The sequence below is a fragment of the Lutzomyia longipalpis genome, chromosome 2, assembly GCF_024334085.1.
Source record: "Lutzomyia longipalpis isolate SR_M1_2022 chromosome 2, ASM2433408v1".
NCBI lineage: Eukaryota > Metazoa > Arthropoda > Insecta > Diptera > Psychodidae > Lutzomyia > Lutzomyia longipalpis.
The window spans coordinates 21,378,921-21,398,701 of NC_074708.1; the positions used below are offsets into that span (position 1 = coordinate 21,378,921).

Sequence of the window (19,781 nt, forward strand, 5' to 3'; positions counted from 1 at the left end):
AATTTCCCTACCGAGTTTTTCACGCCTTTATACACCAAAATCCTTTTTTTTATTTTGCTTTTTCTTCCGTGCATATTTATCTGAAAATTTGCACTCTTACCCCCTTCTCAGATTGTGTGAGAAGAGAAATTGAAAATCAAATTTGTGCTTATAAAACTTTATGAATTTATGTTTTCTCGCTTTATTTTTAATTTAATAAAAGAGAAATTAATATTTAATGTTGAAAAAATGTGAGAAGAAAATGAAAATTGTGCTTAATGTTTTTCTTATTGATTTCCAATTTTAAAATTAAATTTATCGTCGATTTACTTTTAAAAACCCATATATAGTTTTACAGCAGACCTTAAAAATGTTTTTATGTTCAGGAAGTTTACCTAAATGTGTATATATTTTAAATTTAACAAATTACAAAGTTTGACGACTTAGAAGATTTCTCAAGAAATACATCGATGGACAATTTTCAAAATAAAACTACTGAAATCCATTTGGCTGAGACATGACTCTCAAAATATATATAGCTGTGAGAAATAAACATCATTTCAGAATATTCCTCATTAAACATTTACAAAGTGTCTCTTGTAGAAAGTTTTTCCGAATGTTTTGAGGGAAAAATATTGAACGTTAATTTATGATTTATTGCTTTTCGAAAAGTTAATAATTCACCACCCAATTTACCATATGGTTAACACGAGTTAGCTGCTAGAAATAGACATACATATACAACGGACACGAGGAGAGTCTATTTTTTGAATCACCCTCAAGAGCATCGTTGGTATGGAGAAATTCAAGGGGTGATGATTATCTATGATAGTGTACGTATGAATCAAATGGGGCATTTTTATTCGACTCATTCGCACCCACAATCCAACGAATGATCGATAAAATATTTCCAGGATACACAAATCCTCGTTGCCACAGCAATAATCTTTTTGGTGAAAGTTTAAACCCTTCAAACTATTGTATAAAATTTAATTGATACACTTTCACTCGTTGACTTAGGGGTTGCTATGCCATGGGGAATTATAATTAGATTTTTTATATATAAATTCAGATATGTACATATATACAATAGATATGAGACACGAAAGATGGTAGTCTAAAAAATGGGGTTTATTTTATTTGTTTTGAAATTTACTTCCTTTCAATAATTCATTTTCTATTCTTGTTTAAAAAAAAACTCCACCATCGTACTCCGGTCACCGAATTAAGTATTCACCCGACGAAATGTTCTATAAATTATGTATTAAGCTCGAGGGGGGGGGGTTTAAATAATGTTTTATAGCCGAGCTTCTGTCTTCCATCTTTTCACATTAAAGTTAAGATTTGACAATGAGGAAATGAGAATACTCCTCTATAGACTCTAAATGCTTTCAAAGACTCTTCCGCAAAATCTCTCTCAGCTTGTTTCCAAAGTGGATTTCTTAAATGTGGGTCATAAAATCTCCAATGACAATTATCGGGCTTCTTATCGTTTAGCTTCCATTGAAAGTTATATGGACAATTGTGAAGTGAAGAAGGAATGTCATGTGAACCACATATTGCGCCCCGTCTTCACACTGCGAATCTCTATGGTGATTTGGTCAAGATTGTTCCGAAGAATGTTCCATCTGGGCGGTCACGGTGACCAAATTTTGAGAATCAAATTTCCGTTTATGCTTGCGTATCCTATTTCTTGGATCTTCAATTCACATTCAACATGAAAGGGAGGCATCGAACTTTCTCATATATTTTTTTCTGAGAGAAGGTTTTTTTTTTGCACAGAATGTTGTAGGTATGGGGATTATGAGGGTAATTTTATTCAAATAGCTCAAGAATAAAATGAGCCGTTGGAAGAAATACGATTCGATTCAAAGTGACTTAAAATTGTGGATGAGTAAATCTTCAATATCAAGGCGTTTCAAATGAAATACTTGCGGTGTACTATTTCCTATTATTTTTATTGTCATTTTATTTTGCTTTAAAATATCAAAGGAGTTTATTCGTTTTGGTTTGAGAAATCCACTCATTTAAGTAAATAGTCTAGGCTCAAATCGAAATTTAGGAATTGCCAAAAAAAACTTTTCATTTTCAACAAGAATCAGTTTGAAAACGTCGGCAAAGATTTGTTTAAAAATATAAACAATGACGTTATTAATTCTTCAAAAATTATCGACAGTGGCTATAGTGACGTTATTTTTTGCAATTTTAGCAAATATTTGCCAGATTTTTAAACTGTTTCTAACGGAAAATTTTATAATATAATTTTTGGAAAAAATATACAGTGAATACTTTAGCACTTTTAGCATGTAGGTAGGTACATTATTTAGAAGATTTTTGATTTTGGAATTGATGATAAAGAAAATAAAATTTTATAATCCTCATTTACAGAAATATTTTTTGTTTATATATTATTCCTTTACGAAAATGATTAAAATTTGATTCCAGAGTTGAAAGTTTTAAAATTAAGCAAAATATTTCATTGCATATTATTTGAATCCTTGTGGGTATTGTATGTTTGATCTTGACTTACTTTTACCATATAATACCTGAAAGTTTTACTTAAAGTCTTAACTATCCAAAAGGAACAATGTATACTGGTACACCATATTGAATTTAAAATTGATCCCTTGGGTGGGCACACCGCATGAGAAATCAACAGCACACCTCCCAGATACTGGGAGCGCTTAAGAATTTAACGCAACATAATGTAGAATATATCCAATAAAATATGATATTTACTGTGGCGGACAGAACACCAGGGAGGTTTGAAAGAAGATATTTCTCATTTTATTGCATGTGTGGTGTCAATGTGAGAACTCTTTTTTTTATTTGGTTACCTGTTAGTACTGGTTTCAGATGTGAATGGTTCAGCATAAATATTCCTAACTGGCGGCACTCGCCGTGGCAATGGTGGCGGAACTGGATTGTATCCATCCATTATGGTGTCACAATCGGAGTACTTCATAGATTTCATCGTCATGTTGGCGGGCAATGTAGAGAAAGGGAGGGTCACCTCCCCCTTTTATATCATTCAGGGAGAAGATAAAAGAGTATCAAATATTTCTTCCTGTGATTCACTTCAATGGATGCCTGGGACAATTGGCCATGTTCGGCACTACACTTTGATGATAAACTTCTCTCTTTCTCTTTGAGTTCTTATACTGTGTATGCGAGCACTAAAGAGACAATGAACATGTACACACCAACTTTTCAAACATAAATCATTTCTCGCACTGAGCACGGGATATATACGAAAAAAAAAGGGAGGATTGGATAATTATATTCTCAAAATATTCTCAAGTTCTTGCACTTGGTATAACTCTTCCAGAATTCCCTCTATTCATTCGTCCTCCCCTTTTTTTTACTACTCATACCAGCAATATATGTATATTCAAGAGTTTGTTGGACTTTAATTGATAAATTGATTTCATGAATTGATGCCGATCTAATCAACATTTCATTGTTGTTTGGCAAGAGTTGTGTGTAAGTGTGTGTGTGCGCGTGGAGTTTTAGGATGGTGAATGAAGAGACTAAGATAAATTAATATCTAAGCCCATATCTTGGGTATAAAGCGTCTCCTCCAACTGGATGAAAGAACCCCGTGATTGTGTATTTGTTCGGGTTAGAATATTTTCAGTTGTATGTAAGGAGGAGTTGGTTTATCCATTGCCGGAGCGGTACTTAAAACTTTCTTCAATATGCTTAAATTTCTGTACAGAAAATTTAATTAACTCGCAATAAACATTTCATTTCTATCTCACTTCTCGGCCCGTCTCACTCTCAATAAGATTAATTATAGCCATATACCGGGGAGATCCGAAAGGAAAGTGACGCTCTTTCATATATAGATATTTTGTATATCATACACCATTCCAGGGGCAAAAGTGGATTCACTCACATGCTCCATCAATTTCAAGATTCCCACACATAGCTACATATATGTATATAAGTTAGTACAAAATGTTCAGTGGGTTTTGTGGCGAAGACGCATACACAAGAGATGGAGAGAAAAAAGAAGCATAAATATAGAAGTGGATGAATATGAAAATAATCCTTTCGAATGGGACTAATGAACGTCTATAGAATGATTTGGATACAATAATTGCCCCAGCAAATGGATAAAATATCTCTATATGCGATGTATGGTGATGCATTCTACTTCACCACTAAACTACCGCACATCTCCCCCATCTTGCATTGTTGATCCCCATACATTATTTCCTTCACGATTTTCTAAATGAGAAGAAATGATTATCATGAAACTCAATTGAGCCAATTTAAATAAATTTGCCCTATGTGTGCCTTTTTACATAGGAGAGCATCACAAATTCTTCTCGAGGCGTCGGCACAGCTTGTGAGAGTCCTCCTTGCTGTGTTATGATTAAGTGAAACTTCACTCTTTTGCCTCACATCTCACCAGGCGACCAGTAATGTCCAATTGAGCGGTATGTAAACCCCATAAGAGAGAATCATATACGGACATATTTCTTCGAATTAAGGGGTATTATTCAAAAGCTCCGATCTCTCTTACCCCGTAAATCCAATTTGTGTGTGTGTATATCTTCGCGAGGAATTTCTATTTTGATGTCTTGGAGGAAGGGAGTTTGGAGAAATCCTCACCCAATTCACCCCTCACATCACCAAAAAACCCCATTCCCACCACAGAAGCTGAACTTCCACCCATAGTCGAATATTCTATTAAAACTTTTGCACTTTCAACCACGAATGGCACTCTCGGCTGCAATGGAGCGACTTTCAACTCATCAATGAATTCACGATAGCGTCAATTTGTGCACCAAGAACTTGGCTAAAAATATTACGAAATGTAGAAGTTGTTGGAAGGCTTTATATCTGTTGAAAGTTTATACAGAGACAGGCTGGCTCTCTTTTTTATGGGAATTGTTACTTTAGATTCAACTTTGATAAGTAAAGGCGTGAATCTGAAGACATATTTTGGGCGGTTGCATTACGAACAATCATGCTAAGTCATTTAATAAATTCCATTTGAAGAAAATTATAAAATGAAAGTCATTTTAAAGAAAGTTAAACATGAGAAATTCTCAAATCCTCTCTACAAACAGGAACTCATTTTGAAAATGTTTAAATTGTGAAATTATTTGAACTTTTAATATGTATGTATGTAGTTTATCTGCAATTTAACTTGTTAATGAAGTTATAAAAAAACATCATTTAAAGAAAAAAAGTTTGACCTATAAAAATATTATGGAAGATAATTACAGAAGAATAAAATATTTCATTTTAATAACTCTTATATAATAAATCATTAAACATAAATTTTCTATGAAGAGCTTATCCTTTCATACATATTTTTTGACAATTAATTTTGTTCAAATATATCAAAACTGATTAAAAAAATATATAGGTTACCTATGTAATGAAAAAAAATAAACATTAAAATATTTCATTAATTTTTTTTATACATACAATGTACTATATTATTTTTCAATTATATACATATATTGTAGGTATGCAATTTTCTGTATTTAACAATATTTATTAATATGTAATTATTGCTTAATTATTTCATTTAGCTACAAAATATAATTTTACACCATAAGGTCAAATTGAAATTAATTGCTTAACATTCAAACTTAACATTAAACAATAATTTTGACAAATATCAAAAAACAAAAAAAATAATAATAGATTTTTCAAAATAACAAAACACAAAGATAATACAACCAAATTGAAGAATTGAGAATTTCTCTTTGATATTTCAGCTAATTTATCTAAAGGACATTGTAAAATAAATCCGAATATATACCTTATTTGCACCACTCCGGCTAATAGGAAATGCTACTACAGTAAAATGATTGGCCTTTATTTTTTTCACCTTTCTTTTCCATTTTCCGACCCATACCACCACCGAAAGAACAATCATACAACCCTGCTATAAATAGGCCCCAGTTGGTGGAGACGTTGGAAAAATTGTAAAAATAGCAATGCGTTTAATTATGTATAATAAATATAGCAAATAGCATCACTTGTCCAACTGTCACGCGTGATAAATTGCATCTTATTTATCTCGAAGAGCACATACAAAATTCACGTTGTTTCACGACCAAGATTTTTCCAAGATATGGTTAATGTGTAAAACAATTTCAAGAAATATGTATTTTCGGTAAGGTCACGGAGCTTATAAAATAAACAAAATAATAATTTTGAATTAAGCACACACAAAAATCTTTAGAACAATCATTTGGGGGTCTGAGGCATGAGAAAATTGCAGTTTCGTGTCAAACGGATATCAAATTAATTAAAATTGCGCAGGTGAGTAGTAAAAATGAAGAAAAAATGAGTCTTGTAGCCGTTTCCGGATATTATGTGCTTTATTAATATTTAATTGTTGTTGAGTAAAAAAATAAGTATAAGTGAAAGAGGAAAGGGACACATGAAAAAGAGGGCACTCAAATATGCAAAGTATATACACAAAATGATGCTCAGTGAGGGGATGATAAATTAAAATTCATCCAAGTAGGGACGTATACGCAGTGCCTTGAGGGCCTAAAGCCTCTCCATTGATTAGATATATTTTGGGCTTGTGTTGTTGTTGAAAGTTTATACTCTTGCCACGCAAAAGATCGACAGCATTTCATGCAATATCGCAAGGAAAATGTCCCTATTACGTCACACTGCGCGCTCTTCATAAGTACGAAATCTCAACAAATATGAGAGAACCTCCTTACCCGACTATATAACACACGAGATATATTGGGGGTGGTTTACAAAAAAAATGTGATCCCAAGTGCGAAAATCACACGTCGTACACGCAATAAAGTTCACACAGAGTTCACATTAGTTTTTCTACGATCATTGTCACAAATTTATATGTAGTGTCACACAACATAGCGAATAAAATGGATAAATAATTGATGCCTTTTTGGCAATCGAACACGTCCGTCGCGGATGCGTAAACAGTTTCGCCTATTTAACGCAACAACCTGAAACAGACTGAAGAGACCGTCCGAACCCGACGGATGTGCCGTGAACCCAAATTTTACTTCGCATGCGTTCTCTCTTACTCTCTTTTGGGCCATGTTCTTGCACAGAGAAAGAACCAACATGCAGGAGTGCCGTGTCAGTGACAGCTCAGCTGACAACTACACTCTCACTTCTTCCAGAGGTCGTCATGCGGGTACATATGTAGTGGTGGTGAGAAAAATCTCCCATTGAAGACCCAAACTCTTGTGCATGGGTCGCATAAGATGTTCGGAATGTTCTTTTGAGAAAAAAAATGTTTTCATTGAGATAGAAAAATATTTTTCCATTTTAAGGTAAAATTTGTTCCTATAAGACCTGATGAAAGTTTGGACGGTGTCCGAAAACTGCTTGCTTTTTTTTTTTGGATTGGTAAGAGGAGATCTCAATGTCAATACAAGCTCGAATTATTTTCTCGAGCAGAGTTGAATATAACCAATGAAAATTCAATGAAGTCAATTTTCACTTTTCATAACGATCGGTCAAGCCGTTTAGAGGCAATTATAGACTAACCTACCCAATCTACCTGACAATTACCAACAAAACAACCCATCTTTTCGATCATGATATTCTATGCAATGCATTAGAAAGAGTGTTATGCCCGATACAAGTGCTATAAGTCGCTTAAATGTATGTACCTCTCACCAATTTTTTTTTAAATTATCATATAAGATCATTAAAGATCTACATGAGTCAGTAGACCCGAAAGCCTAAGGGTGAAGGGGTGGGGTAATAAAAAAATCATCAAAGATTCAAAAGAAATGTGGTCATTTTCAGGAAGAGTGCTGGGAAACATAGGAATTTTCCCAAAGAAGGTATAACTACAAAATGTTAATCTACTTAACAGTGATGCATTATAAGGTTACACCACGGACTGTGGTTGCACTTTATATAAACTCTAAGTATTTAAGACAGAACAGTTCGAGAGGTAATGAGATTAATGAATAATGAATTAGGCTTTAGGAGAGCAATGCCATATAGCATAATGATTATTAAAATCTGATCTCAACATATATTACAGGCATACTTAAATCTTAGTTTAAAAAAAAACACTCCGCGAATTAATAAGACAACCAAGTAACATCGTGCGACGCCAGTGAAAAGGTGTTCGATGGCACACACAGTGTACTCGAAATCATAATTGAACGCATGCGTTTAGTGACTTCCACTCCAAATGCACTAAAATCTCATAACATTGTCTCTTTGAGTTGGAGGATCTCTTTTGCTGGCATTTTCCTCTTCATTTACCCTCTCACTCTGTCTCCCAACATCATCCCTGACACTTACTCACTCACCCCCGAATGGAGCGGGGGTTAGGCTCTGGTACAATCTTCACCGTGACATCAACCCCTCCGTACGCATACATTCACACATCCTCCCTTTTTTACTGCCTTCGCATCGCTATCTAACTATGTCGCCATGCATGGAGAGACACACACCCTGATTCACATAAAATTCCCCTTAGTGTCCTTTTTTTCGTCGTCTTTGAAAATGAAAATAAGATTTTCCCTTTTATTGCACTCGCCCCATGCTACCCATACACATACCCCGGTGGAATGGGGGAGAGTGAAAATGATGCTCCAAAACTTGTACAATCACCCACATGCCGAATACATGGTGTGGCTGCACGGTGCCACTTTGCAATTCGTCTCAACAGGATACCAAATCTTCTACACGTAATTTCCTCCGTTAGATGGGTTCTACTACTATATATAGCGGCTAAGCGGTATCAGCGATAGAAATCGAATTGGTTAATTGTTTGATTGATTTTGAAAGTGAATACCGTGGACACGATTGATTATGTATGTACCTATGTATGTATGTATTTTAAGGACTTGATTTGTGGAGGAAGATAACGCTAATCACTGAAATTATTAGGGATTGTATTATGCAAATTGTTACAAAGATTAGTTGTTCTCTTGAATCAAGAATTCTTTTAACTAAAAAAATTTAATTTAAGTCGATTTATTTTCGGTTCATATACCTATTAGGTTCTAATCGACAGAATTCAAATAGTTCTGTCGGAGATAGTCGTTTGCTCATAGGTTTCGTAAGAAGCTTAGTTAATACATAGAGATTGCTATATATCAAGTCCTTATTTATTAAGCACTGATTTCGGGATTTTCATCTTCAACGACTACATTGAAACTTGATGTGGAACATGAAACATAGTTAAAGCTGGTATACATGCTTACGTAAAGGAATCACTGTACCGAAGATATGTACAAATTAGTGGTTTTCTGTTGATGTTCCTTTTGATTCGTTCCTCTTACCGCAGGATTCTTGTGTTGTGTTTTGTGTTTCTAAACCACTAACTTGATATTAGATAATCAGATTGTCTATGTCTTTCCTCTTATATCAAAGAAATCCTTCTTCAAGCGACATCAAATGAGCCTCTCAACTGTAAATCATAATTTGATGTGTTCATGTATAAGAATTAATGCACAAAATCCTACGGCGGTTGTTTCGCTTTGTAGGGATGTGGTGCTTCCGATAGCACAAAACCCTTAGGAGAAATCTCCACCTCTTTCCATGCGTGAACAGTTGAACGCGATGTATGGAAAGTTCTCCCCCAAAAACACTATCGACTGAGGGATCAGCGGATTACCGCAGAATTTTACTACTAAATGCATTTTGTTTCGGTTTGTGGTATGTGGAAAAATGTACCAGATATTGAGCCACTTTAAGCAATTACCTTATATACATGTTGGGAGTAAAGTGAGAGTCATGGGGTAAATATTTCAGCACTCTTGGAGAAAATAAATAGTAATGGGGGGTGGATGCTGGGCTGGCACTATGTGCAATCTATTACCGTTGAGTCACCCCTAGTCATGCCACCCACGACCCGCTGTTTATACTTACTATTGGAGTTACAGGAGAAAATCCTTGAAATTTCCTTAAAGTTCCCCACAACTCCTCGCGTATGCACACACGATGAGAGGCATTTTGTTCCCACTTCACACCAACATCCCGTCATAGTGACTCACCTCCATCATGGAACACAAACCCCCCTCCCAGTAATGCAATGTGGAATCATGGATGTCGGAGGTGGAATCTCGATGGGAGTATTGCGGAAAATCATAGTTGAACCTTGCGGGTTGTTGATGGAAACCAAGAGTCCCAAAATGACAAGGGGGTATGGTTAGTTCAACATGTGCCTCTGGGATATGTGTACAAAACGACTAAACTTCCACCGATGCTTCCCAACTCAACATATTCAACCTCTATACACACATAACCTGCATGAGCCCTCACCGTAGGTATATGTACATAAAATTCACCCCTGTGATTTTATATTATTAACAAGAGTGGCGGAGGGCACGTATAAAATCATGTGTGTCGTTAGATACGTTCTCAGCATCTTCCGTCATTTCTGGTATATTGGTTTATACTATAACGCACGGTATGTTTGATACGAAAGTATACATTACACTAGTTAAACATCCATTCGCGCGTAACGTCTTTAGGTTTTGTCTTTTGCCTGATAAGTAGGTAGTAGATTAACATTTTGCATTATGCACCGTATAGATGGAGATGACGGGTGAAGTGAGTCCAGTAGAATAAAAAAAAATTCACAAAAAAGTCTTTCTAAAACAGTAAAACCATAGGGGAGAGCGGGGTTAAAAAAGTCACTTAAGGGTTTAGAAAAAGCTCAAAATATCATATTTTCCAAACAGATAAAATGAAATGTATAGCTCATTTCTTTAGGAAATTTACCGCCCTACAACGCTTTCTCAGATCATTTTGTTCTATCTAGCTAGGAAATATGATATTTTAGGCTTTTTCCAAACCCTTAAGTGACTTTATTAGCCCCGCTTTCCCCTAAGGAGTGGGCCTGGGGTGGTCGACGGCTCGAATACAGAACCCGGCAACGCACCCCATCCGCCAACGTGCAATTAGATCACGTTGACCGGTTGGATCAGGAGATTGATACACTCCTATCCGTAAAATGGCCCACACGTGGTAGTATCTAGCAAGGCAGCCCACTACTTCTCCGCAAGGAGAACAACAACATCATATAGGGCGGCCGGTCCTGTTCCTATATGGGACGTAGCGCCAAAATATTTTTTTATTTTTTCCCCTAAGGAAAATTATTTCCAGAAATTTTTGAATTGTTTGTAATAGACGGGGTTAATGAGAATCGCGTTTCATATCCTAGAAGTATCTCTAAGCATTAAGTAGTTTATGTATTTAATATTATCTAACATTCGCTCAAGAATCTATAGTGTCAAGAAATCACAGAAGAAGTTATTAAGGAAACGTAACAGGACATTTTTCATAATTCTTATGCTTTTGAATAAAATATACTCGTATTCGTGAATAACAACTGAATTATTCTTGACATATAATTTACATAATTTATACATAAAAAACTACATAATTTCTGTTTTCTGACTGTAATTTGATTGTTCCAAGTGGCTACCTCCTTGTCATTTCACATTAAAATGAGTTTCTTTTATGCATTGATGACGTCTGACAAATTAAGCATTTTGTAGAGTTCAACCAGAATGCGCCTCTTAATTGGCTTCTAGTGTGAATGTGACGTTAGCCGAATTATTCACCCCAGAAATTAATTTCTACATAAGGTAATTTGATATACCATTATAGGGGTGAATTTCCAGACAGACATATGCTTTTATGACCACACTTTTTACTGATTAAGCAATAATTAAAAAAAAAAAATGGAGTTCTTTCCCGTAGAATTGTAAGCAGTGATGCACACCTGAAGCGATTGAATGATAAAACTTTGATTAAAATTCATTTTTGCTAAAAATAAAAGTTATATTCGAGAAATTTGCAAGATATGCGAAAATCCTCTTACACTAATTCTTGTGCTTGGTGCATATGTTTCTACTTAGCGTATTTTTTTTATTTATGCTCTTGTTAATCTGAGACTTTAAAGTTGGAAAATTCCTCTGATTCCAGAACAGGTTTACCAACAATTCTGCACTCTACTGCATGCCAAAAAATCTACCATCCGCGTTTGGCTTTGGGAAAACTGCATAACGGAAGTTTTCAAAGGTGTCCGCTAAAGTTTTTGGTTGAGAAATTTTTACGGTGAGCTCCTCGAAGACGCCCACGTGGTATGGGATGGAGAATACAAAAGGAACCTTTCATAAACTAATAACTAAATTTCATTTCATTATAAATCTGTGCCAAGAAACATCCAACAAGGGATGGATGAGTGATGCCTTTGTGACGATGGAAAAAAAACATACAAAAAGACAAAGTTTTAGGGAAAAGTTTATTCACTTTTCACTTTGCAAAATGGAAATAAGATAAAATGGGGCTGCTAGGGGACCACCTTTCTTTCCAGGAGTATACCATCCACCCAAATACATTCCCTCACATACCCATCAAGAGGAGAAATGTTGACCAAAAAAGTTTTGTTCTCTGCGTTCTCTGTTTTTCTATTTTATGTATGTATGTTCGTAAATGTTTCATACACACAAAAGACGGTCATTCATAAAGTTCTTGTAAATATTAAAAATTAAATAAAATGTTAAATGTGTGATTTTTCTCAGCTTTCTTAAATGAATCTAATCTATATAATAAAGAAAGGCCCCTCTTCAGGTAGCCCCCATAGAGATTTCATGCAGTTTTTGCAAATTTTTGAATTTGGCGCCTAAAGTGTTGTATGAAAATGATTTCTTCTCTTTGCAATTTTTCTTCTTTTTCGTTCGATGAGAGCTTCCCATCTATATAATAAAGAAAGGCCTGTTTGTTGGTAATCGTCGTTCCGACTTTTCTATACAAATCCACACCGTTTGTCCGATCGCGATGAAATTTGGTACAGAGGCTCCTTATAACAGGCCGTTTCAGATAGCCGTATCCATTTTCCCCCCAAAGCCCCCCTTCAGGTAGCCCCCATAGAGATTTCATGCAGTTTTTGCAAATTTTTGAATTTGGCGCCTAAAGTGTTGTATGAAAATGATTTCTTCTCTTTGGAAATTTTTTCTTTGGGATCGATAAGTGGCCCAAATCTGCCTTTAAACCATCACATTTTATTTTCTCTCTAAAATTTGCGCGAAGCGCAACAAATCCCCGCGAAGCGGGGCGAGGTAAATTGGAGCGAAGCGACAATTTACCTCGTTTATAATATTTTTATAGAATTATCAGCATTAGAAAATTTTCACATTCAAGTGAAATAATACTTTTATGTTGGAAAATCTGAATTAATTTTTTCCTCAATGATACAAAAGAAATATTCAAAAAGAAGAAGAATTAACCAATTTTTAACAAAATTGATAGGTAAAATGCAATTCTTCTACACATACAAGATCTTTTGCAGTGCCCCAAAAGTATTGTATAGTGTGCAGGAAGAACAAAAACCATGCTGTATAAATCATAACAGAAAAACGCAAAATAATAAAAAGAAAGTGAACACGTTTAAACTTAAATAGCCCCATACTCTTGATGTGGAGAAAGCTCTTTCAGGTATTAAATTAATTTCTGCTTCGGCTTTATGATTTCCCGGGGTTTTCTTTTTTTCATAACCAAAACTTCTTCGTGGTATTTTCACTTTGGGGTTTTTCTTTCATCCGCATCGCTTTGATCTATTTGTATATGAACGGAGCACAATGAAAGTTTAATAGGGAAAATCACAAGATGAAACAACAAGCAATTTGAGCGGGAGAATTGAAATTCTCATTCTTATTAATGTTGATGTTGAATATGATAAATATTGTATAATAAATGCATTTGGAGTTTACACTGTGCAAATGCAAATACACCCTTCCGTACCCCCTAACCCATACAATAAGCTCCTCACCGCCCCGAGCCCTTTACAAACCTTCCCGAAAAGTCTGCGATAAATTGCAGGAAAATCCAAATTTTCACAGACACAAAAGGGGAGCGTGGGAGGAGGGTAGTGAAAGACCGGCGAAAGCTTATGCAAAAGCATTCTGGAATGAAATTGTGGATTGAGTACATATTTGCCTGTCTCTGTTTCTGGTTTTCTTCATACACAAAACACAAATAATTCATATGCTCGACATATGACATTCAATATAAAATATTTTTGAAGAAATTGTTTACTCTGCCATTGCACACAATGCAGACGTTTGTTGGGAACTTTTCTCTCTATATTGCCAATGTGCATAGTAATATTTTTCCCAGGTCTTCCTTTGCTTTCCCCATATTCATACAACAGAGAGACCTTTTTCCATGACTTCAAAGTTCTCCACACTCCATTGGTAAAACTGCATAAACACAACGCGCGGTGATGTGTCGCACCAAAAAGGGGCGCGCGAGCAACCCCTTTTGGACGCTTCAATAAATTTCTGTATTTCCGGAATGCGGCAGAGGTTATCGTTTTTAATGAAATTGATCAGTTGATTTCTTATTTCATCGTATCACGCAATACTTGCAATAATATGAAGGAGTTTTCTACGAGTTGCATTGTTTGGGAAAGAATAAAATTTATAGAAGTTTTATTAACCATTTGACGACCAATGAATCAGACGAATCAACTTTAATTTATCCTGTTTAGTCTAGCACTTACGCCAATAAATATATCAGACCTATGGCACCCTTTAGAGTACCTTTATTACATTTTCAGTTTATTTGTAATTTTTTTTGCTGATATATTTAAACAATTTAAAAGATTATGTAGTCAAAACATTTCTAACGTTTCAATTGTTGTCAGATTTTTTTAAATCAAAAATCTAACGTTTGACGGGGAATAATTTTAGATTTCCCTTATAACAAGATGATTTTTCTTTTAGTAATGAGTGAAGTACTCTAACCATGAGATGAAAAAGGCGCAATGTTAATGACAAGAACAAAATAATCCCATCTAATAGAAATTTTTAATTGAAAATTTTATTGAACCCCATTCTGAGAGTGGAAGTTAAGTGCAAGGATGATACTCTTGGGAATTTAATCTACCACCCATAAACTATTGGTGCGTATATAAATTTTATTGGTGATTAAAAGTAAAAAGCATCGCGGGGGCTCTGTGGGTTTTAGAATTCAATTTTGATGAATCACTCAGAGTGTTGTGAATAAAATTTTCTATTGCAAGTCAATAAAAAGAAGTTGCGACAAGGGATGGAGAAATCCCAAAATGAATCTCCATGTGTAGTAAAGTTTTTTTTATATAGTAAATTCCTCACGATAGGCACGTCATCTTTGAGATATAAAGTGTAAGAAATATCAATTCATATATAATCTCTTTTTATGTGCCATGTACATATGTGCAATATGTGGTGGGATCTATTGTAGATATAAGCACAGGGGAGCGAGAGACTGCCGTAAATCTGGTACAGAGTTGGTTTTAGCTTCGGGCGGTGTATATAATGTACGAATGTGCTATATGTAGAGAAAATAAAAGTAAAATGAAGTAGAAGAAATGCTAAAATATTTACAAATTCCATTACTATAAAGAAAATTTCTCTTCCAGCCTCTTCAGCGTTTTTTCTGCTCTTCCTGTGCGCCTCCTTTCTCAAATATGGGGCGAATGAAAATCGATGAATATGATAAATTTAGAGACGCACCACCCGTGCTTTCGATGGAGAGCAACACTAACGCCTAGCCTGGAGTGTCAATATAAAATGACGATAAAATTTTCATAACAGAAGCACAGATAAAGAGCTGAATATATTTTTTGTTATATTCACAATTTACAAGAAATTTAATGACTAGCAATATCTTTCGCGAAATGAAACTATGAGAGAGTTAAATTGTTCATGTTGTCCAGTTTTATGACCAAAGTTATGCTAAATGTACAACCAGTATTTCCGCAGAGAAATAGTTGGTGGTGAACTAAACAAGACAATAATTTCAGCTCTAATCCACCTCTTCATACAGTTGACATTGCCTCCATAATGAACTCCCATTCTTATTTATCTATACACATACATACACACAGAATGTTTGAGGAAATGAAAAACATTGCAAAATATGTTGCAATCGTCCCTTCCTTTCTGACATGAGCAAAACAACGAGTGAGGAATTGGTAAGGATGGGTGAAGAGCAGAAGAAGGAGAAAACACAACGTGAAGAGATAATAGTCTCCAAAAAGGATTTGCTTTTAAAATAAAAGAAAAATTGTGGCTTTAAATTTGGAAAATTCGCCGAATTGGATGAAAGCGGAGACAGCAGCTACAAATCTCATATCATATTGTTAGACTTTCATCTTTCTCACTATATATGGCAAACTTTTTGCAAAATCTCCTCTGAATAGAGAGATATATTCTATAATACGGAAAATATCTACAGGGTTCATGACATCGAATGCTATACATATACATGGGAATTTGCATGGAGAAAGAGAGCAATTTACGAAAGGAGAATATGTTTTATGTTCTTGCCTGCAGCCTTGGCAAGGAGATATGTTGATCGAAAACCCTATGCCCGACACCCAAGCCACCCTTCCATGCTGCATTTAGCACATTTCACTGAATATTAAGCTTTGGGTGAAATTGGGAAAATTGTTGGCTCAATAAAAGTTTATATTTCTATAAATATGATGTGAAGATATATACATACACAGTATTGATGGTACAATATAAGCTTATTTGTAGGACTTATTGACATTTTTTCAACTGTTTTCCTACAAAAATTTGCCTCGCTCGTGCAATTTATCTCAAATATGCGTATGTACTATAAAATACACAGCCACCCCTCTCATCCAATGTTTAATGCATGGTGTGAGAAAATTGAACTACTAGCACGCACTTTATTGTTCTATCTTGCCTTTTTATCACTTCAGCAGAAAAAAGCTGTCTCTGAAATAAACACAGCCAAAATATTCCAGCATTTCAACGGAGGGAAATTTGAAGCAAATGAAAAGAAGTGGATTTTTTCCGAGAGTTTTGCCTCTTTGGCCCCTCTAAAATGCAATAAATGACACAAAACGAGAAAAAGTAAATCTTTGTGTAAACAGAAAAATGAAGAATATAAAATGACTCTAAGGAGAGAAGATGCCTGAGAAAATAAACTTGCGAGGGATTTTCGAGTCTTGCATAAGTAATAAATCCTTTTAGTACAAGAGGAAACCAATACCATGGACCACCTTAATGGGTGCTTTGGTATGAAATTAGGGATGATTTTGGTGATTAGGGATTGCGATCTCCCAGTGGGTTTTATATTTTCTCAGAAAATAGTTAATGTTCACAGGATGGGATGGGTAAGAAAATCATGATATTGCCACACAGACTAAGAAAAAATTCTCTAAAACAAATATAAACAAAACCACAATTTTACAATATTGTGTAGTTTAACTTTCAAATACTCAGATTGTAAACCTGCTCGAGAGTGATGCTCATGTATTATACCCAAATTAGGATCGTTCGGATAGTTATAATAAGTTGTTTGATTTTCTTACAATTAGAATATACGTAAAATTCTAACTTAAAAAAAAACTGCAGAAAACCTGCAAACAGACCAAGAGATCCTTGGCGGCCATCAAATTCTTAATATTGGATGTTGGCTCCTACGACTATAAAACACTTTGATAAAGTCTTAACTAAAGATATATATTTTTTTATATTCCCCATGAAATGAAGAGTAAAAGTTAAATTTTACTAACATTATACGAAGTGGGAAGTCTTAAACACTCTGAATATAATTAAATTAGTCGAGAAGACTTGTGCAAATGTACCATGAATCATTGCCATTTTGTGCATCCTCTCCAGCATCCACATGGATTCCAATGTATTTGTATGATTCAGGGCTTGATAAAACAGGAAGAGGTATTTATTCGTGAAAAGCGACGCATTACCGTAATTGATAGGCGCATCGGGAAATGATGTGTTTGTCTGATAATATTGTGATGGCGGTGATAGCAAATAAGTTCATAGTGGATGTGGGAGAGAGAATATCCCAAAGCCTGAACCTATTACTAATTGAGGTACAATTTTTTTTCTCTTTTCTGTCGCTGCATTCTAATTAGCCACATCGAAATATTTGTGAGTCTCGCGCTCGTTGGTTGGGTATGAAATGCCGACTGGGCGGTCTGTCGTTTGATATTTTAAAAACATTTTTGCTCCCGCCACACTTGCTAGAGACAAACCATTCGTATGAGCACCCAATTTAACATAAATACATGTACGTACCACCGGCATATGTTCGAATTTAATGGGTTATATGATCGCGATGTCATGTTGACTTTTTTTTTTCTCCTTTTACTCTCTCCTCCCCAGGGAGTTTACAAAAATTTTAACGATACACTTTGCAGAGGAAAACGGATGCAATAGACGCTCCAATTGGGGGGTATAATACACAACATACAATTTTTTTCTCTGTACTGAATTATGCATGTGATCACATGCAGTTAACATTTATCCCCAAAGACCATCTTCCCTTTCACTGCTGATTTGAACTTTGTATGTGGATGAGGGACAAGAAAAAAGCAAACAAATATCTGTTTTTTTATCACATCCCGAGAAAATTGTGCAATATTTATGTATGGACCACACTGATTGGGGAACTTATGATACATTTTGACAATAAATGATATATATTTCTGCTTTATTTCACTGGGTGAGAACATCGACAACATGAATTGGAAGTAGGAACATTTTGAGTCCACACGCATTTGCTATTGAATGAATTTCAATCATTCAAACATGATTAAATTCTGTCTCCCCCAAACCATGTTCTGTTATAATTCACTATATACGGTTTTGCATACCTAAAAGCCATCCCTGTAAAGCCGGAACTACTAGTGATCCGTATGAGGAAGCTATATGGGATGTACATAACAACAAGTCCATTCCATGCAAACAAGTCACAATTTGATTTGGAATTTTGGACATCATATGACAGCATAAAGTGTGAAATATTGCAATACAAAATAGAGAACATTTCGAGATAATATCCGCATTAATAGTATTAGCATAACGTAGAGGCGGTAGAGTTTGAAACTGAAATAATTCTTCTCATCAAGAATAACTGGCAATACACCTGAAATTATCATCAGTGGATACTGCATTATGTATAATGACCAGTTTTTTTGCAAATATTCTAAACACAAACGTTGTTCATAAGAATAAAAATCGTTGAAAATCAATAGTGTAGATATTTTTTGCATTTTATTAAATGTGAAGAGAAAAAGCATAATTCGTAATGTGGGATGCTTACTGTATTGACGAAATGACAAAAAATATTCTCAACATTTCTTTGTTGTCAGTGGATAAACGAAAAATTTTCAATAATTCGAGAATTTTTAACTCCAGCGCGTTCGTAAATAATCTTTTTTTCTCTCCATAAATTCAGGGTTAAAATAAATCGCGTTGAAAGAATCAAAATCAAATTATATGGAACGAATTAGTTTGGTAATATATTACTGCGACTTTATCCGATTAATGGAATTGTAGTAGAAAAAACTCCAATAGTTTCGGCACAACAAAAGAAGATGATAAAGTAACCGATTCAATGGCATTTGAGAAAGTTGCACATTTTTTCCTTTAACACCTTTCAAGAGAAATTTGTCCAAGTGAGCGATTTAAAAATTCCACCTGATGATATCAGGGAAAATAAATGAGGAAGTCATTCTGTTTCTTCAAATTCGACTGAACAATCATCTGGATCTCTCTAAATTTTCGCATTTTTTTTCTTCGCGACATTTTTAAGCGCTGCTTCGCAATGAAAGGCGCCCAATCTTTTCGGAATGCACAACATACAATTCCTTTAAATTCCCATTCTGTGATCTGTTTAACGGCAAGGCGAAAGATGTTCAATGCCACGTGCTAGTGGCATCTGCCATCTTTCATTGACTTTCAGATGTGCAACGTCCGCACACAATTAAATACACCAAAATCAAACATTGTTGCATGGAAAAATTTACGCAACTGCAG

At 35.0% G+C, this 19,781-nt stretch overlaps 1 protein-coding gene across 7 annotated transcripts in view; it reads right to left on the minus strand.

Annotated features, from left to right (window-relative positions):
* The window catches only part of LOC129789527 (teneurin-a), a 383,778-nt gene that overhangs the window by 108,123 nt on the left and 255,874 nt on the right, over positions 1 to 19,781 (minus strand). For 2 of the 7 annotated variants that reach the window (XM_055826359.1, XM_055826355.1), the window contains exons 1-2: positions 6,687 to 6,953; positions 2,817 to 3,155 (exon numbers count right to left, since the gene is read on the minus strand). The exons of 2 other annotated variants lie outside the window; for them this stretch is intronic. In XM_055826359.1, coding sequence (XP_055682334.1) covers positions 2,817 to 2,959 — 143 coding nt within the window. In that variant the 5' untranslated portion in view covers positions 2,960 to 3,155; positions 6,687 to 6,953. Of the gene's footprint in view, positions 1 to 2,816; positions 3,213 to 3,353; positions 3,372 to 6,678; positions 6,954 to 19,781 lie in introns of those variants that run through there. 3 more of the 7 variants (XM_055826356.1, XM_055826357.1, XM_055826358.1) reach the window with 3 other exon arrangements.